This window comes from Calliopsis andreniformis, chromosome 6, assembly GCF_051401765.1.
Source record: "Calliopsis andreniformis isolate RMS-2024a chromosome 6, iyCalAndr_principal, whole genome shotgun sequence".
In the NCBI taxonomy this organism is placed as follows: Eukaryota; Metazoa; Arthropoda; class Insecta; order Hymenoptera; family Andrenidae; genus Calliopsis; species Calliopsis andreniformis.
Window position 1 is genome coordinate 4451093 of NC_135067.1, and position 22570 is coordinate 4473662.

A 22570-nucleotide genomic window follows, 5' to 3' on the forward strand; every position below is an offset into this window, starting at 1 on the left:
CAAACGTACAATTTAATTTAAAAGTGGAGAACGTCTTTTCGTATACCATTAAATTCGCGAAAATATATCTAAGAAATTAATAAAATGATAAAATATATAGATATAAAATAAATGTACACTTAAGAATATTACATCGTAATGGACTGAAACTTCATAAAATAGTAAAATAATTCTTAATATTTACTATTTCAAAGAATATCCCTTTTTCCAAATTTTTAATATAATACTCCGTTTTTGTTTTTACCGCGAATAGAGATGCAATCGCAATTCCTTTTGAATTGGTAATATGACATAAAAAATTATATTTGGCAATAACTGACATAAAGAAGTAGTTTTATCTTATAAACTTTCATAGTTGAAGAAAACTGCTTTACCCATCTAAAAATTGAAGATTAACTTGGCCACTTTTGCTAAATACACATACATAAACATTTTTGGTTTAAGTACGTTCTCAGTGGTAAAAGTTTTAAAAGTTGATGCATATATTAAATGATAATTATAACCCATTATGAGTAGACACTCAACTGTTGATAAGGGAGGAATTAAATTTAACGACCTCAATTTACTTCCAAAGATATCGCAACAATAAACAATAATCGCAACAATACATCTTATTATGTCTCATTCGTATTTCTAATGTGTTAACAATTTTTTTAATATTTACCTTCTTTATACATATTTCCAGAATGATTCTTTTTCAATCATTATGCAAACATATAAAAGGAGCTATGTTCTAAGTACTTACACGGGAAAAATGCTACTTGTGTTCAAGAAATTAACTTACTTAATTTTATCTTCTTAATATAGCTAAATTAATATGAATCTAACTTAATGTAAAGTCATTTATTTTTGTATGAAATACTTATAAGTATATATTAAGTCATCTATTATCTATTAAGTCATCTCATAAATAATGAGATCTCATAAACATTTTATGCGTAAAGTAATTAATGCATACTGTTATTTTTAATTACCACTTCACATATTACAGCATTACTTATAGAACAACTTAATATTCATACACCAAGATACTATGAACACAGATAAGGTACAAAACTTCATACTTTACCTGTTAGATTATTAATATAAATAATATGATATTAAAGAAAAATTATAACAGTTATATAACGTCCTAAAATAAAAATAAGTCAAAAGGGCTTTAAGTTATTTACCCTTTCTATAAATTCAAGTAAAACATGCGATTGAATTTCTTTTTTACAGCATTAATCTATCAATTGGGCTTTGTTTTACATTGGTGTGTTAACCCACAAAACATCGAATTTCGAGTTATGAGTAGAGTATTGTTACAAATAAAGTATATTTTAATCATATTATTTACTAATAAATACTTTAACAGAATTTGTTGAAATTTCTAAGCCTACAATTATTTTTACGAATTGTCTTATTGATCAACTGATATTTTGCATTTAAATATTATATGTAATTTTGAATATAATTAGAATCTTTAATTCTTTAATATTATCCCTTATATCACTTGCAAGTTCAAAGAAAGAAATATTAATATGCATTAATAATAATAAATACTACTCTTTTCAGATCCTATCTAATAATAATTAGATAATAATTAATTAGCTTACATATTTTAAATGAACTATCAGGTTATATTTTATTTGTAAACTACTATTATTACAATTAAACAACTATTTTAATAAATAATATTACTAAATATAGTAAGAAAATTGCTATTATATGTATTATTTGAGAAAAAATGTAAAACGCTCGATTTCTCAAAACTATATAATTATCTGTGGATTAACACACTAATGCAGAACAGGATCCAATTGTAAGTATAAAATAAAAAGTGTCTTGAAAACGACGCTACTTTCTCAGATATATATACGCTCAAAAACTTCCTGAGGGTATTTTATAATTTATACTGTTTTTATAAGAAATTGCTTACTTACCTTTACGACAACCCCTGCTCTCCACGATCAGTCTGTTCACAGCAGATTACGCGTACAGCTTCCAGAATCGAAAGAATAGTAAGCGTAACAGATCTTCGGACTAAACTACAGTGCCATCCCTTATACGTAACAACAAAATGAGGGCGAGAAATTCTCAAAGGTCTACGGTCACCGCCAAGCCGACTGCGCAAAAAAAAGTATAAAGATTACCTTAATTTGTTAGGTTACTAAACGTAAAAACTATATTTAACAAAACTATATTTAACAATAAGAATGTACCATCAGTATTTCTTCGTTTCAAAGATTCATGTAATAAATAGAACTTTTACAGAAACGCACAAAAAATTAAATATATATATCTAATAGAAATTTCCAAAATCAACGATGGATTCAACAAAATGAAAAATTAAACGTTTGTTCTATGGAAAAACTAACAAAAACTGAGAGAATATCTTGATATGTGCGTAGGCACGAAGAAACTGTTAGAAGCGCGATCGTACATGCGCAGTAGCAATCACGTGACTATGGCTTAAATATCTATAGATTCTTTAAAGAAATTAATTTCTTTATAAAATGTGTTCAGTTATTACGTATGGTAAAAGATACACGTATCTTTACTGTATCTTCACGAAAATATCTTATGTATTCCAGAAACACGCAAAACTTGAACAAATAATAGCAAATTACCTTTGCGATGAAGCTTGCGTTCCAGCGTGATTCTGTTAAAAATGAACTGCGCGCGCAACATCCAAAATGCCAAGAATAATGAAATCGCCAAGTATCAAATCTCATTCAGTTGAAATATTTTATTGTTTTCCTGTAACAACACAAAATACGATAACAATCAATAAAATGTCAAAATTTGTATCAAAAACTATTTGAAGTTCGATTACGTTTTACCCAATTAGAATGTACTATAAGTCTGCCACAAGCAACATAGGAAAACACGAAGAAATAAACAATACAGCAATTACACTTTACCATAAAAGATATAAAAATAAAAATCACATTCAAAATTAATTTGGAAATAATTCAAAAATAATTTAGAAATATGTAATTAGCAACCACCAAAGTAGGATTAAATACGTTTAACACTGCCAGAAATACACACGTCTAACTCCGAGTGTGTCCGCGACTGGACTAATATGGCGCACAATTTGAATACACAAACATGTCTTTATATTAAATTCGGCAATAGTGAAAAAATTAATTTATGACTTCTGTTAACGGCAAAATATTCATCGATGCTCCTGCCATAATGAATACTATGATCGTTTTCTATAGTATATTAATAATGCTGAAAATAAAATAAAAGTGATAATCGAACTCATACCTATTTAGTTTATGCTTTCCTTACACTTTTGTACTTTGTGATAGAAATATATGATCGTTTTTATGAATTCTACTCCGCTTTACGTATTCTGAATACAGATTCTTAGTTTAATAATATGCATTCACTGATTTTTTTATTTGCTTAACTAGCAAAACGCCCATGATTCTTTAACATAGAATAGCAGATTTATCGATACGAGCATAAACTGCGTAGGATTTGTAAATAATAGCATTTGCCAGCAGATGTCGACAAGCGCTCATTCAAATTCGAATAACAATTGTCAACATATTATTAACTGTTTTTAATAATATCACTCGGATTAATAGAACTTAAATGTAAAGTAAGTGTTTGTTTTAATATAAGCATTATAAAGAAAGTGTCATATGATCTATGTATAAAATGTAAATCGTACAAGAGGAAACTTAACCTAGCAATGTAAATAATAACAGTATCATTTTGTTTTGAAAGAAGTTGTGAAAACTTGTGAAACAAGCTACTTCTTCATTGAACAAGTATTTTGAATTACATGTTTCTATGAAAATATTCATAAGTTCAAAGAAGCATTGAACTACCAGATATCAAAGATGCAACGACAACAGAATTTACCAATTATGCCCATACACCTAGATTCATCTATTGCTATAAAGATAAGTATGGGTGGCTCAATGTTTCAAGAAAGAACATTGATGGGTCGATCAGATATATGGCATAAAATTCAAATCGTAAAAGGAACACAATTTGATAAGGAAACTGTGATGAAGTCTATTTTAAATGCCATTGAACCAGCAGAATTAATACCTGTGACGTATCAAATCAGTGGAGATGATACATTTTTCTTAGCAAGAAATTGTCCACATGCCTTAGACAAACTATGTAAAACTAATTTAATAATTAAAACTCCTGAAGGAGATCCAATGATATTAGTAATAACTTTAGGATTTGCATCTATTCACGATTTGAAAATTAATCTTCAACCATTACTATTAACAGCATTAACTAAGAGATATGACTCCGCCAAAAGGATCCTAAATTTAGAAGAATTTCATAAGGATCCTGATATGTCTAAAACTTTTTATTGTCCTTTGTCTCAACACCGAACTTTCACCCATGTTCTAAAACTAACTAAGACTTCTATTGTTAATGTTGAACATATGAATCTACAGAAAAATGAATTATTCAATTTATCTCCTTTAGCAAACTGTAACTTATCTTCTTTAAAGTTTATAGACTTAAGATACAATAATTTATACAACATGGAATTACTTGCACCTTTAAAGTGTTTGTACATACTAAAACTGTGGTTAGATGGAAATCCACTTTGTGAGAATTATTCAAATCCACAACAATATGTAGAATCTGCAATAAAGTATTGCCCTCATTTGATTCAACTAGATGGAGCTTATATTAAAACATCGGGTGTACCAGTAACATATTCTAATTATTTTAAAAACCCAGCAAGAGAAGAATTAGTGACAAAATTTGTTTCCCATTTTTTCAATCTATATGATCAAAATGATAGAACAGTTTTAAGGGGATTGTATCATAAATCTGCATTTTATTCTATGAGCTTTGGTATTGCATCATCTCTGGCTCATAAAAGAAACCTTGTACAATTTACAGCCAACAGAAACTTGTTAAAACATACTGACATCAACAAAAAGCGACAACATCTTTATTATGGACAAGATAATATACTAAGTGGCTTAAAGAGATTACCACGATCCTATCATGACAGAAGTTCACTTAAATATGATCTGATGTATGACGATGAAAAATGTTTAGTAATCTCTGTTAGTGGATTGTTCAAAGTACTTAATAACCCGTCTCAAGTTCTGTCATTCAATAGAACATTTGTTATACTAGCTGGTGCTGATAATGAATACAATATTTTAAATGATCAATATCACGTGGATTCAACTGTAGAAGAAATTGCACCTAGTAGTATAGAAACAAGAACTTCCTATGAAGATTTCACACCAACTTGTTTTAGTGTCACAGAAAAAAAAGAATTATTAAACAAACTTATAGAAATTACTACATTAAACAATGAATGGTGTCAGACATACCTGGAAGAAGCCAAATGGAACATAAGAAAAGCAATCTCAAATTTTATGAAGGACTACAAAGATTCTGCTATACCAGCTACAGCATTTTTAAGATAGTATTATACTTTCTTATTAATATTATAATAAGTGACTAAATAGAAATAATATATCTGTAATTGTAAGGCAAAACAAAATAAGTCGCATGTTCTTTGAGATATTAGTATTTCAAGCTTAGGACCTCAGTTTTTCATTATAAACTTACATTTGGGAATATTTTTGTTTTTTAAGAAAAAGGTTTCTTTAATTCAATTTCCTTTTGTTGAAAATATCAATTTCACCTTATAGTTTTATTAAGGTATAAACTCAAATTTTTTTTAAATATTACATTTTGTGTTGCTTTATAGCTACAAATATATATTAAGTTTCTTAAAATTTACTTAAATAAAATATAAGATAAACTTGATATATAGAAACGTTTTCGACTGACTAAATATAAAGAACTATAGTAATTTTTATATCTGTAAATTAATAATAAATATATGTATTATTTATTGTTTTCCGATTTATTAATTTATCCTGCGTAAGATTTTAATAACGTAAACGAGGTATAAAATATGTTTATCACCCAACATATTCTCATTCAAAATAAAAACTATACAAAAAGACGTTACATCCAATGACATACAATTTATTTTTATGGTTCTGTCATTTATGTTCGCATTATTTCGTTGATGTGTATATTTATAATTTTCAATAAATTATGTATAATCACCTACATTATCACGTTTTTAAAGTTACATTATTCCTCAACAGATGACTCTACAGTACGATTAAATTGCCACATGTTTAAAAACTTCGTATTCTCATTACGATGCTAATGTGAAAGTAAAAATTTCACTCGTGTATCTTTTCCATATAATTTACAATTTCAATGCACTGTAAAAGAAATCCTAATTATTTATATTTTACAAATCATAAAATGAATTTATTACACAACACGTAATCGGATATTTTAATGATTACAAGGAAAAGGAATTAAAAACATATATCATTCTCATAATGCCAAAGAACTACAATAAAAATTCAATGTCCTTGGCAAAGCAGGATTGCATGTATTATAAACAACTGCACACGTTTTCTTTTTTATGAAGCATTTCCCTCTCATGGTATGCACCATACCATCGTAGATGAATGAGCACATCGTGATGTTACTCCTCTGGCATTTAGAAGAAACTCCTTGGATACTTACTGACTTCATCAAAAGGTTATACATCCAAGGATTACTGTGATTACAGCGTACAAAGTGAATGAAATTAAGTAGTTATAATGTCCATAGACTGGTCTGACTCTTTTACCGAATCGCGTCATTGTTTATCACAGCTATCTCCAATTATGTAATAGCTACTGTGACACGTTTCTCCAGCTCTTGGTGACCATTAAAACATGTCTCTTGTAAGCAACAGATCGCTTCAAGGAGAAACGTGGATGCAAGAAAATCCTCTCTTTAGAGAGGCCAAGGCAGATAATACACAAAGGAATTATCCACGTGCAGTAAATAAATCTTAACCGCCCCCGCAATAAGCATGTGTCTACCAACCTACTAGGTGTCATAGAATATGATAGCTCCACTTTAGTATATGTCGAAGAATAACATTTCCAAGGTGATGGTTTAGAATATTGACACCAAGGCTTTTAGCGCAAAGTAAAGGTGAACTTTAGACGCAATTTATGGCTCACAGGCATCTCCATTAGATGATACAAGGAAGCGAAAAGGTTACAGCAAATCTTCCACTAACAAAGGGACTAAGATCATTATACAGGTTATTCGATAACAAGTGACAGAAATTTGAAGGGATAATTAATGATCGTACATGACAAAATAAGACGACAATCAACAATGACTAAAATTCGCATGAAATTGTGTCTGACTTGGGACTTATTCTACTGTCGACACTAGTTAGGTCAGACACAGCAATGTCAGTAAAATAAGTACTGAATCAAATTCGTTTCAGGAGTATTTTAGACGTTATCTCAATAATTAATAACTGAGAAACGAAATCTCCATTTTCGTTTTATTTTAGCATGTGAAAGGTCAATAGGTAGAAAGAAAAATGTCGATTTTAACAAATTTTAAGTTTAACATTTTTTTTATCACTGGCTATGCCACATTGCAAATTCAAACTTTTTATATAGATATATGAGCAAATAAGAAGTTGTAACCTTATATTGAAAAATAAATTTTCGCTCTCTGAGAAATGCCAAAACTTGATATTTTTCCTGTTTCCTAAGGACCCTGCATGTAGAGTCATCCCTTAGAATTTTTTATTGCTATCGTCAAGCACTTTGTATGTTCTTGAATATTAATCAGTATGACATTTAACTACTCATAAGTGATACAAATTTAGTTAATGTTAAACATAAATTGCAAATATTAAACAAGAATAATTGTATAAATAACATAAAAGATATACACAGTAACAATTAAAAGACAATAACAAACGCGAGTTTTGATAGAACAATGTTGCAATCCTAACAAAAGAGAATTAATATATTTCAAAATTAAATAAAATTAAACCCATAATACCCATATAATAAGTCAAATTTCATATCAAAACCCTATAGCTAGGAATATCGTGTTTTAAATATTTAAATCAAGACTATATCACAATATAAATCATTTTATCTCTCTAGATTCATCAAAGAAAGTAAACCAAGTGCTCTAAATAGTCAGATGCGTTGCCATATCTTTCCCGAGATTCCATCGCCGAGAATGTTTCCCATTACGCAACCAAATCGCTTCCTGGTCACAAAACTGTCTGGAAGACACCATAAAAAAAAGATCCCTCCCCAATAGAATACATAACGCACGGCGTTACGCGATTATGTGTACGTTAGTTGAGCGGGGCCGCTTTACCAACAATTACAGTACCTGACGCATTCCTAGCGGCATAATAAAATGATTGTTGCCTACTGTGAGACCCCCGACAGCCTCCCACGAAACTTTTGCCTTCGTAAAAGTAGCAGGCCCACGATTATTCCAGGATATGCCCTCAACCAATTACGACTTCCTTCAATCGGCTCCGTCACAGAATTTCCTGGCTCATTCTCTGTCCTCTCAAAGTGCCAGGGTAAAAGAATTCAAAAGACCACGTAAGATACGATTAATGTCGAGAAGAAAGCGAGCCATAAATCGGTGAATTATTTCACAGTAATGATAGTTGGTTATTCAATGAGAAACCTTTAGTTAGTTTTAGAACATGGGTTATTCAATGAGAAATCCTTAGAGCCAAGTTGTTCGAAAATATTGAAGATGGACGATGAATGGGATCCATAGTTAACTGCAAGCATAGTGTCTATCGATGACTGTCCTTTGAGACTTGAGCAATCTCGCTGACCTTTGTATTTCCGACATTTCTCAGCGCGCGGAAGACTCGATCGCGAGAGTGGTGACGTTTACTCGGATCGTTCGCACCTTCGTGGAATTACGTAAATGTGGGTTACGCGTTTCCAGCGTATTCGGGGCGAATTGTGCGAGAATCAACGAGGAAGAGGGACTCTTCTAACGTATGCGCAACTCCCGTGAGAGATTCTTTGTAGAGGTCCACGGACAGGTGCGACGAGTGAGAGGCTCCTCACTAATTAGTCGCCGGTCGGAGGACTAACAATGCACGGGGAAAATAAAATTTATAGTGCTGCTTTCAGTAAACCTGGGCAGATTTGAAATAACATTGTTTGAAAATTATTAAGTAACGTATTAGTGCATTTTGAGTTACTTCCTTTAGATACTTGCCAGTAAAAAAGTGCTTCTCATGCAAAAGTAAAACAGTAATGACACTTATCTTATTCTATTTCAAGGAAATAATCAAATACTGTATATTGTAGCATAAATTGTTACGCAATCTGAAATTATTTTAATGATTATTTTCTTTCTTAATATTGAATAAAGAAAATAACAAAATATTAACGTACAGTTTTGTGCGAATTGATGTAAATACGAATTCTTTGATTACAATATTACTTTATTAGTAAAGTTAATCTTAAGCAAAAACGTAATACGCTATGTTGAGGTTTTAATATAAAATTTATCCTATTTTGAAATTTTGCACTCGTTTTGGTACAAAAGCAGTTAATTCTTGCTATGTATGAAAATTTCTAATAACCGTTATGTTATTCATCAATTTGCACAATATTGTTTACTACCTAGTATATAAAATTCCTCTTATTTGAAATAAATAGATAATTTTGATATCGCGATACTATAGCCGTTTTGTTAGATACTACTTATTCCATAATGTTACTAATTAGCAAATTTTAAATTAGATAGTAAATTATATAATTGAAATTAAAGAATATGTATCGTATGTGTGTTGTTTAAACATAAACAATTACGGTACTCCCTCGTTAACTGATCACCCAAATTTGTTTATTTATCAATTAATGAAGACTTATTGTATTTCGTACTTAAGGGGTTATTCTCCTTTGCAGGCGTTGAAAAATCAATTTTTATTGCATTTTCTTAAAGGGTAACATCTCAAAAATGTATTTTTGGAACTTTATATCTGAATTCAATAAAATAACAAAGTCACAGTGATCTTGAGAAAGCGACCCACTGCTAGAAACTCTAAGTGTATATCGCATTCGCACTCTCAAATTATCAAATTATCAAATTATAAAAATTTGTCTTGTATTTTTTATCAACTTCTTCTGAAAGAAGAGTGACCTCCTTATTCGACAGAAATAGCAGAGTAAAAGTAAGTGTTATAAATAAATTGCTAAGTACGTTGAAATTGCATGCAAAACTTCAAATACGACTTTCTCGAAACAGTGTTTTAGAAATTGGCGTCCATGATTCTTAATAATGAGTTAATTAAGCGCTTTCATGTTTTACATACATATAAAGCAGATGTACCTTTATCTTTCGAATTAGAATTACTTAGATGAATACTTGCAATAGTTTTTTCTATCTCTTGTAGAAGAAGTCGATTCTTGAAAAGTGTCAATTCTAGGCGAAAAAAAGGTCTTTAATTTTCGACTTTCTTTTGCATTTCAAATGTTACTGTACATGTTATACGCGTCAACTAAAGTAGAAATTAGCAACGAACGGAAATGCAACAGCGTTCGGCTATAGTCGAATACGGTAGCATAAAGGGGTAAAGTAATGTGAATATGTGATTCAGCGCTGAAAGTATTATAAGTTTCGTCATAAAGTGTAAAAAACCAGCTGAATATTATTTAATATAAAAACAATAAAAAGCATATAAAAACTCGCTTTGATCGCGAGTAGAGTAGAAGTTTGATGATATATGAACACAGGAGCTCCTAATATCGTGAAATTGATGAAAGTACGGGATGTTCGTGATGCTATTGCGTGATCGGTGGCGAATTTCGTTAGAAGGAGAGGCCTAAAAGGCTAAAGAACGCTAATTGAAGGCTTAAGAAGCGTGCATTCATTACCAGAGAAATAGTGCAACTTGGCTGTAACTTAATTATCATTCATCTACCCGATCTCACAGACGCGTTTATATGCCGACCTACAGGGCATGCTTAAACTAATCACCTGGAAATCGGACACGTCTCTCAATTCTTCCATGCGCACAACTTTACAAATTGCCAGATATTTGTCTCCTTGTTTGCAAAGCTCGTGAGAATCGGTTCAACGTGTAAACGTTGCTTGTGCAAAACCTTCGATCAATTTCCTCATCTAGTCACAATTTCGGTCATCTTGAGCTGTGGAGCACATTTCCCCTTTGATCGTTTCACGATTTAATTTCAGTTTCTTCGGGACAGAGATCGAGCCGAGCCCTCTTCCTGGCGAGGCAACACGCTGAACACGATAGGAAGCGATAACACGAGGCTTTTCGACAGGAACGAGGCTTACGGACACGCAATCAGTTTCGTGCTACGAATGTGTCGTTGTTGGTTCGAATCTGGCACAAGGATGCGTTCACTGCTCGAGTGAATCCTGTCCTTTCGTTTTCCCTTGTTACTCTCATAATGACGGAGGTCGCGACCTAGACGGACTCTTTTTGATTGAAAATAAACCAAAAATGGAATGAAATTATATCTGCGACAGTGATTTAAAATGATCGCATGTTCTATACTTTCAAGTTTAAACCACCTAGAATTTTTAGCTATAAGGTAAATGTTTCAGTAACCGACCATGTCCCAGGACCTGAGCTCTAACGCTAATTTTAAGCTTAAACTGTAATGTAATTCAAAGTAAACAGTTATATGATAAAATATTACTTATATTCAGCTATTAGGCCCGCAATTCAATTGTCGACGTGCACTTTTAGGATTGAGACGTTTACCATGATATAGATTTGTGACTTTATTAAAGAAATGGTCACTAAAATTGATAAATTTCTAATACGGATTTGTGTTCTATATTTTTGTGCTAAAAGGAAAATTTTGTTTAATTCACTCCTTCTCTAGTAAAGACAAATTATATATTCAACAGTTTGACTGTCATAATCCTCCTCCTAGGTAGGCTCCTAGGTAGGTGACATTTTTTATAATAGTGAATGATACTAATTTTCAGAATTGTGAATGATATCAACTAATAAAAAATTGTAGTAACAATTACTGAAGGAAAAGAAATACTATATATACAAGATGGTCCATACGATTGTTCCAAACTTCGTTTTCAATGCAACTAGAAAAAATATCAAAGGAAGAAGACACAAACTAGCATACTTTTTTGCATAAATCGAATCTTCTCGTTCTTTTATATAAATAAATATTGAGATAAAATGTTCAAAAATCATTAATTCATAAGATATTTTAAATAAATGTTTTTATTACAAAATAACAATGAAATAAAAACAATTCCTTTTAAGTTAAAATAATTGCCCACATGATACAATTTTTAGTCATTTTAACCTGACACTCAAAGTGTTGAATAAGTTGTTATCTTAGGTTTTTTTTAAATATATCTTATAGCATTTTATTATATAACTATAGACATACATTTTTTAATTAACGAATAACCTAAGTATAAAATACAGAACAATAAATTTATTGTAAAGTTAGTAAAAGTATTTAGAAAAGAGGCACTTACACTCACTCAAAAATCTACTCCTAAAGAATTATTAAATCCATGTATTGAAATTTCAAACATAGGTATATTACCTTTTTTGTTAAAATTAGAAATATCTAATATGTAATACATTAACAAAACTACATATACAAGATGTTTGACAGCAAGTGTTCTAAGGAGTGATTTTACATGCTAAAATACGACGAAATTGTATTTGAGCTTCATTTCAGACTTATTAATTATTGAAAACCACCTAAAATACACGTGAAATGTGTCTGACTTGAAAATTATTCTACTGTCGGCGTGCATTAGTCAGACCAATAATAAGTTCTGAGTTAGACACATTTCACACTTACATATTTTGGGCTTTATCTCAACAATTAATGATTCGAAAATGAAGTCTGAATAGTTTCGTCTTATTTTAGCATTTAGAATCATTCTTTAAAACTTCTGACACCTGTTGAAGAATATTCTATATAAAAGCAGTCTTTCATTCCACATAAATTTTGAAGAAACAACCACTGGATAATAGTCTTTGAATGAGACAATGAGAGAGCACAGAAGAGCACTCAACTTTTGCTTTCAACTTTTATTTCGACTTCCCGAAAGACAAGCATTAAAAATTCTTCAATATCATCGTAGGTAGGAGTTCATTTGCAACTTTCTAGTGTTTGGAACGTGTTTGAAACTTTCGTTTCAAGTTCCTTCGATCCTGCCATCCTTTCTGTCTGCCCGAAATTTCCATAGGACCCCCAACGACTGGCTTTCTCTGACAGCATAATCAAGCTCAACCATCTTCGGCTATCGCTGAGGTACGCGTATCCATACAACTGACATGGCCAAGTGGCTTGTTACACGGTCGATGTCTTAATGGTATGTCTTTGTAATCGTGTATTGTCATTCCTCGGCTACCACGCATCGTGCCACTTTCGCACGATGATTTTTTCTGCTTCCCTTTTAATAGATCGGCCACTTTCGTCCTTTCAATGCAGGTGTTTCTGAACACGCGCCACATAGATACTTCTTTTGAACCGAGAATAACACGAGCGTGACAAACGACGTTTGAACAAATGTCCTCAATTCACTTCATTAAGCTTTCTGTGTTCGTTCTTCATGAGGTAATTTCCGGAAATGGGTGTTGTTCATTTGAAAGGTCCTTAGATTTAAGTGACACTCAAATGCATAACTGTGGCTTACAAAATGAGAAAGACCCAATTCTGAATTGAAAAATGAGATTTTGGAATGAATTTACGTGTAAACTACTAGAAACAATTTTTATTAAAGAATTCTCACAGGAGTTTTAAACTGCTTAGGAGTGAAGCACTTCAAGGGTCAACTTCGATAGTCAAGATCTCTGTATTTGATTAGCTGGTTGCCTTGAAAGTTAACCCCCACATTTGGAGTGAGAGTTCATTACAACTCAAGGTACTTGTCTTTAATGGAAAGATCCTGCAAGAAATAATTCGAAAAGTGGAAGACTTCAAAGGATGTTAGACATACAGATGTCAATCTCCAAATTGAAGAAATCTGTTCTCCTTAAAAAATGTTGCTAAATTCTAAGGAATTCATTTTGGAGAATACTGAAACCCTAAAGTCAACCCCTACATATCATTCTCATTTTAAATATTTCATATTTATTTACAATTTCTGAATGAAATTTCTATAAATCTACAATTATATTTATAGTATGATTTACAGTCGTTGAGCATACTTATGCTATTCAATTATGCAGTGAAACTTGGACAATATAGGATATTCGACAACAAGTATCAAAATTTTGAAAAAATGTTCTTATATGTGAAAATAAGATGAAAATCACGAATGACGAAATTAAATTTATAGCTTCGTTTCCAAGTTATAATTTGTTAAAGATACTCAAGAAACTGTCTTGTCTGATTTATTCTACTAACATCGTTACGTCTGATCTGACTAGTGTACGTTGGCAGTAGAATAAGTCCTCAAGTCAGACACATTTCACGCAGATTCTAGGCATTTTTTAACAATTAAGAAACTTGGAAATAGACTCAAACGTAATTCTATCATTCTTGACACCCTGGTCACCTTATCCTCACACCCTTGCGACATTCTTGTTACATTTTCAAGTTTCTGGTACCTTTTATTATATAGAAAAAAAAAAGAAAAATTTCAGAAATCCCAAAAAGTTGGTCTCTCTGGCGAATTTTGAAACAAGTCAAGTACCTGTACAAATCTATGAACTAGTTTTATAAGCACCTCTGAGAAACCTTTTAAAAACCTCTAGACGAATTTTTAAAAAGAAGAAAAGTCTAATACATCATGATAATAACTCTTTTATTTGCTTCGTAAATTCTAAGTTATGGTGAATATAGCAATATACTCATAGAGAGGACAAAATTTATACCATCCATTCATACACTAGTAACTCACGTTTTTCTGATCAAAGATTAACTAGTCTAGAGGAAGTCTCTCCGTGAGGAAAGTATGTCATCTTTCCCAGTATTACTTTCCTTCGGAAAGTCAAAGGAATTATAATCACACCGTCACCCATTAACTCGAAAATTTTAACTGATTTATTCCTAAGAAGATAATGATAGCAGTTAGTTTAATGCTGTTTGTCATTAATAACAATAATAAATCAAACAGATACTTCAGAAATTCATATAAAGTGATGGTATAAGAAACGATAAAAATCTCATGTACTGTATGTAAAAAAATAAAAATAATGCTCATGTACTGTATGTAATTCGAGATTGTTATGAATACTGACTGCGGATCTTTATGCATTTATAGGAAATTTCGGTATGCAAAAAAGTAGCAAATTCATATAATTGCAACATCCAAATAAATGCAAAAATGTACAAAATATCGAAATTTAAATACACTTTATAATATTTCGAGAAATTTTGTTTCAAAAACAAATGTTTGATTAGCTTCCACTTTCTAATTCTACTTGTGGAAATGAAAATTTGCAGCAACGGGGTACCGATGTAACTCGCCACAAACCGAAGAAACGATCGATGATTTTTGTCAGGCCACTGTTCGATTTGTAACTCGGGATGGGTCATTGCGATGCTGCGCAGCCTCAGATAGAGTCACTTTCACTCACGGTGTCGCTCACTAGTTCAGATCGCGACGATCCGCGTGCGTGTACGCGAATCTTCGGGCGAAGTTGCATAAACGCTATACCTTCATGCGCCTTGGAACGTGGAAGCAGCGAATGTGGTTATACAAGCAGCTGGCTTCTCATTTCTTCTCCTTTAGCCCCTCGTCTCGCGAGGGAGACACGTGGGAGGCAAGTTTCGACGCTGCCAAGTGGATTCCTCAGGTTTAGAGGTTGAAGTCTTGACATCTGGGAGTTTTTGAACTCCTCTAGAAGAGATCAGGATTTAGATAAGCGCTTTCTAATGTGTACAATATGTAGGAGTAAACTCTGCTTGGCTAGCTATCAACATTTTGCCACTTTAAATTTTATATTTTATTATCTGTAATGTATTTTTTCAACCCTTAGCTGGTATAGAGACACAGTGTGTTATATTATCTCAACTTGTTATGTTTTACACAAAATATATCCATGGATAATTTACAGGAAGTAATAAATCAACAAATTGTGAAATTTCTGTACCTTACTCACAGTAATCTCATAATTAGACTGCGAAGTTTTATGCAAATCAAACTTATAGGTATATTTTAAAAAACAGAACTTGAATAAAAACGTTCATTCTTTAAATATCATGATGTCTACTTCACTTTTGATATTTTATATACCTATTTTTGTTGACAATGTGCATTTTACACTTTCTTACACATTTAAATTTTCTGTAAATACATCTTTATCGACTTCTACAGCTACAAATTAATCCCACTCATCCATTTACAAGAGAAATGTGAGCTACTAGAGGATGAATCAATTGCAGGAACGAAGCTCTCACTATAAGCCTGTAACTGTAACCATCCTTTGGAATTACATTACAAATGAGCTGTACTGTCACTTGGTATCGTATCTTTGACAAGAAAAGCGTGATCCACCAGCTCACGAATTGATTACAGAAACATGTCCCTTACTATCAGCTCATTATCAGAGAATCATGAGCCCATAGCGAGGAAATATTGAAGTCTGTTCCGCAGTTCACCGCACCGGAATGTTCACTGGTCTTCCACTGGGAACGATATCGATTGTTCTATCCCTGAACAATATTGGGAAACGTGATTGTTGCGTGCGACGGTCTCGATGCAAAAAGTGGAGCAGCAATTAATCGTATCGAGATCACTCCACTTCCCATCGCTCTCTATCTATCAGTGAGGCCCACCGAAAGGCCCAGTACGGTCCAATCCTGGGAAAGATATAGCTACGAGCCTACCTGGCGCTTTCGATAACTGAACGTAGGACATGTAAAAGTCTTTACGAAGAGAATATTCCAATGCGTCGTATTTTCTATAGGTAAAAGCGCTTACGTAATCTTCGTCATCCATGGACCTCCATCAACAGATTCGATGGTAATAAATTCTAGAAATGCATCGTACGCAGGCAAGATTGCGAAACGGAGAGGCGCGTATCGCCGCCATCAGCGGATAATTCTCTTTTTCGCACGGAATTGCACTCGGAGTATCCGCGCTGTGTCACAATAACGAGCGAGCCTTCCTCGCCGGTGTAATTAAGAGCTTACCTCGCTCGCGCTTCGTCCAGTCTGGGTTGATTATGTTGTCGAGATGGGCATGGGTCAGTTCTGATGACAGGTAATAAATAAAAAGTAGAAGATTCCTTTCTAGTGAAGGGTTATTTAAAAGACGATTCTATTGGAGAATTAATGTATTCATAAATGCCTGCTCTTTATTGTTACTTGTCTTATAGGGTACTTGTCCATATTTCTGTTCTCATAGGTAATTCTATTCCTTCGAATTAAAATCATTTATAAAAGAAGTTTTATACCTACATAAACTGAGGAATTTTTGTTGTATTTAAGTTTACTTATTAACTTTTTAGAACATGGTAGAATGAAAAATCCCAATTTTTTAATACCTAAATAAACATAGTAGGACATGTTTCATACCACTTTAAAAAATTAAAATTATTTAAATTTAAAGCACAACAATTCCCCAATAATTAAGATTAATTTACTTGATTAAATTTTATAAGAATAAAATTTCTGTGCAATATGAACCTGTTTATTTCCTACAATTCTGTGATTCAAAGTGTTAACATGTAAAATTTTAAAAAAACTGTTATACTGTTAATACAAACTCTTTTTTTGAAAATAATTTGAATCCGAAGGCACCTAAATATTGGACAAGTACACGTGTAGAATACTTTCTCGCTACAAACTCGTTGCTCTTCCTTTTAGCTTCTGCAATTATTTTCTAATTGTCTTCGTGTCTCATCTAACAAAAATGAACTATGAACCTCAACTATAAATTTACCTCGAAAAGATGTTCTATCTATGCTATAAAACTCGTTATTGAGCAGCGAGGAATATTTCATACTTCAAAAATAAGTCATCGATGATAGAAAAATCCTCCACAGAAGCTTAAAGAATCTACTACATAAGATATACGTTTCTGAGATGAATACGAACATTGTTAACAATTTGTGTTCTTCTAAACTAAAGTAAAATTAAAAAAAAAAAAAGACAGAACCAAGGAGTAATAAAAATGGCGATTAGCTTATAATAAATAAATACTGTAAACATAACTCAACTTCGCGTTATATAATAATTAAATTCTTTACACGATTAATATGATAAACGAGTTTAGTCAAGGTCTGTCTTCGATTTTCTCTTCCCATCTCATTCACTAGATTCACGATATTTTATTAGATAATATCCCATGGAGGTGACAGAATAGACACTATTCAGGACCCGCCATAAATTTAACCAGAATTATAATCTTAAATCTACTGCTTCTATCCTCCCGAATGTGTAGAAGAGAACCAAGACTGAACTTCTCGATCCCAATTCTGCGATTGGTCCACGATCGCTTCTGAGGTACCTCAAACGTGGATTTCTCGATCTCTATGCAACGTTAACGAGCTACCCATCGAGAGGAACGATTTTCTGAACGATCGCCAGCCAGAGGGGAGACGAGTCGTATTCGTCTAGGAGAGGATGCTCCTTCGCGAAACGCTCGCCTTTTGCTTTCACTTTCTCACGTGGTGTAGACGAGTGGAGACTCCCCCTCTGCCCCTCTGGCCCTGGTGGATCATACCAGAGTCCTCCAGCAGGATCGTCCTCCTCGTGCACGAGCGGATTTATCGAGACCGTTCGCTGTTCCATCTTTGGCCACGGCTTGCATGTATATGCAACGGTGCACTTAATGCAGCTCCCCTTGCGCGGCTGTACCATCATGATAGACTTCAAATACTATGTACTATTCTGAATGCTGCCATTCGTATCTCGTCATTCTGTTTGCGAGGAAAATACTCGAATCATTACGAGTGAGTCTTTGCTGTTTTAAAAGGACAAGATTTGAAAGCCTCAATACTCGTATTGAAATACGATTATTTATTTGGTAGGGATTGTATCAAAATTTATGAGAAAATAGAAATGTTGTTATGCTATACCTATTAGTTCATTGTCCACAATTCTAATTCGAAATTTTAAATATGATTTTATGAAAATATTTCTGAAATCGGCTGATATGATTGTAGAGAGAATAATACTCGTGCGTACATATAAATTAAAAAGTAATGTATGTTTCTCAATAAAAAATATTCTTTTATGGATTAAAATACATTTGTTACAACAAAGACACTAAACTTACATCTGGCAGATAGAAACTCTTTTCTAAAAGAATATGTGTAATTTAATGCAATATGCATACACAGAAATAAAAATATTAAAATTAGAGTATTAAACAGTTAGTTAGTAATTTTACAAAATCCTGAAAACATTTATTTTGTTTAGAATGCGCTACTTCTTTAATGAGTTTTTGAAGTATTGAAGGATAACCAAATATTTCGAATATCGATAATTCTTTTAAGTGGCAGTAAAAATTATGAACTGTCAAACACACTCATAAATAAGCATGCTACACAAATTTTTTTCAAAAAGTTTACTGAGTTCAAATATAAGGAATAAAATTTCAGTTCGATCTGAATTAGATAAAAGTTCATTGTAAGATTCGTCTAATTACAAGTTTCACCTATGTATGTAAACTTTGATTAAATCTAAACCTTAACTGCTTAAACTAAATCGTGTGATATCTGCATTATTTGCATTAATTTAAATTGAACTTATAATATAAATTACCTAAACTAATTAGTAGACTACGGATGTTTATACAAATTCCTATATCCATGAATACAATTAGAGAAGTACAATCCAATTAGAGATTTATTTTTGCCTCCACGCAATGTACTTAAGTAAAAATAATTATTATTTTTTTGTTATTAATGTGTATTATTATCGTTTAAGTAATTTACTTATTATTATTATTTAATAAAATCGATACATATACTGCATTACTACAAAATGTGTGAAATCCCCCCAAAAAACATTCTAAATTCAAAGTTTGCGCCAAGTACTTAAGATGTCTTTAAGCACTGCCATAAAAAGAAATGAACTTTCCAAAAACTTTGCGCCATTTAAATTTATGAAATTATAAGTATCAGAAGAAAGTTCATTGCTTTCTATGACAATCTTTAAAAGCTTTAAAAACACCTTAAATACTTGGCGTAAACTTTGTATTTTGAACGTTTTCTGAAGGAATTTAATTTTTCATATTTTATACAACTTTGTACATTATATGGATTCCGTATATTTTTGCATACTGAAATTTACCATTAATATAGACATAAAAATCTGCAGTTTATTAATTCGCTTAAGTCGAAATTTACTTTAGATTTGAACTCTACATTACATCTATCGTAAGTTAAATTTAATTAACTCTAAGTTAGTTTCTTATAGTCTCACATGTTTCAGACGTCGAGCAACGTTCAAAGACCCTCAAAGTCTCGCTTGGAAACTCGCGAGAGAAATAGTTAGATACATGTATATTCATCTCCACTCATGTCGTTCTACCATGGAAATCATAGCGAAACCGCGTTAGATTCAAACGAGAAACGTCTAAAAAGGATACAAAACGTTTCCTTTTTTTTTTCGAGAGAAAACGTAATTGCGACAATGTAATCGAGCTCGCGATGCGGCTGAGAGATAATCCACGCGAGTTACCGCACGCGAGGAGAATATCCGAAGAGAGAACAACTTTTCAAGAGATAGAAGCTAACACAGGAAACGGTATTACATATGTATGTGTGCGACATTACGAGCGGTTACTTATTGCCGAAATTGCTATTGTCCTCTCATTTTTCGTCCCCAATGTAACATTTCTTTATAAATAAAATTAAACAAAAATTTATACCAGTCTATCTTTAGTAATAATTGTACAAATACTACAGACCAGAACTTTGAAATTCATTATTAGTAGTTACCCATTGAGTTAATAGTTCTAATAATATTTACTATGTACTTTTGTAGTTACTATTGATCCATATAGGTCGATAGAACCATAAAAATAAAGTAATAAAAAATGTTCTTTTTGTCGTGTGTCAGCGTAATAAAAAAAATTCATATGTTATTTCAAAGATCTATTTAGCAAGGTAGTATTAATTTTTCTTAATGTAGAAAATAATTCTAAACTTCTGATTGTTAGTGTGCATTAAAATATGTACTTCGGTTATCATTAATTTTCACAATTGCAATTTCCACTTTCTCAATTCCTGATCTACAATAACTAGAAAGTACATTAGCTCAGAAACAGATTTAATTCTTTGGCCATTAAAATCGCGATAAGGAAGCTTATCGCTCAACTGCGCGCAGGTGAAGGCAGTCAATGACGTCGTTCAGTGAAATTTCTCAATGACCGAGGGCTACGTACCGCAACCAGACGAGAGAAAAAGAAGTTGAAAATAACTGCTGTGAGCTTTCCCCCGTATCGCGACGCGTGCACACGCATCTTACGCAATCGGGGTCGTAGGTCAGGAACACGAGGCATCGATTTCTTCAGCCTCCTTCCCATATATTTTTATCATGGACTATCATAGACTTATTATAATCATCAAAATCTTTCACAATCAAACTATATTCATATCGTTCATTTGCTGCAATAATGAAATAACTCAAAAATAACTGCTTCTAAGTTACTAATATAAAAAAGGCCGTTTTTTGCATGAAATGAAGTTTCCTCATTTATCGAAAAATTATAATTTTTCATTTATATCGCTGTTGCAACAAATGAGCGATATGTTGTTTGAAGAAAAAAATTAATGCTACTTCTAATATTAACTATTTAGTTTATTAAAGCAAAATGCAGCGTTAAATATTTTTTAATTCATTCTGTGATTGATTAATGTTGTATGAGTTCATTTTGTTCAATGATCTTCATCATCTCCTTGGCAAGTTGTAAATAATACTTTAAAAAAAATATTTCATTAAACTCGATAGACTGTACGTAACTAGTAAAAATATATGTATGTAGTAGTTTGTTAAATATATGTATACGGGAATAAGTAACTAATACATTGTTCTCAGAAATATTAAAAATTTAACTACAACAAAAGTGTAATATTACAAGAAGAAACTATGTATATCGTCCAATCACAATATCAACGTGATAAGTAAAATCTAGTACTAAACTTGCTTTGTATGTTTACAACAATATCGATATTAAACTTTACCATCACTGTGTTTATTTAGCAGAAAGATATTTCTGTCATTACTTTCTTTCATTTTCTACTTGATTGACTCGTTATTTGAAACCTCTCTATATTTATACTGAATTTACAATTTCACAACAAACTAGATGTTAGAAGAAACTAGATGAAAACTAGATGTAGAAATTTATTTGCAATCCGACAGAAGATTACTTTACTCTTCGAGAGAACCAGCGTCCTGATTAAATCTTTCGATATTAGCGTCGGTTTTAACTTCATTACTCTAACATTGGTAAAATCTGTCTCCAGTCGGAGCCAGTTTCGCCAGCAATGGATTAGATCAATCGGCAACACGTTTGCATCCCTGACTCGACGATGTCGATACCGCTCCAGTTCCTATTGCTTTCGCCGCGGATCCACGGCGCAATAAATCGTGGATTCGTGAGGAGGATTCCGCTCGGCGCACGAGCTCGATGTACACACGCGGAGGACGCATGTACCGGGATCCTCCGGCGCTTTCACTAGCTCGATTCGAGGCATATGAGAAGCGGAAAAAGACGAGCTCAGCTCGTTTCTTGCCAGTAGCAAGGCCGTATCCAGAACTTC

The 22570-nt window shown here is 32.3% G+C and overlaps 1 protein-coding gene across 1 annotated transcript; it reads left to right on the forward strand.

Moving 5' to 3' along the window:
* The first annotated feature begins 3697 nt into the window (after positions 1–3697).
* On the forward strand, positions 3698–5536 carry LOC143180597 (nuclear RNA export factor 1). Its single transcript, XM_076380452.1, has one exon. The coding sequence runs from the start codon at positions 3843–3845 to the stop codon at positions 5418–5420; it is 1578 nt and encodes a 525-aa protein (XP_076236567.1). The 5' UTR covers positions 3698–3842; the 3' UTR covers positions 5421–5536.
* The last annotated feature ends 17034 nt before the right edge of the window (positions 5537–22570 follow it).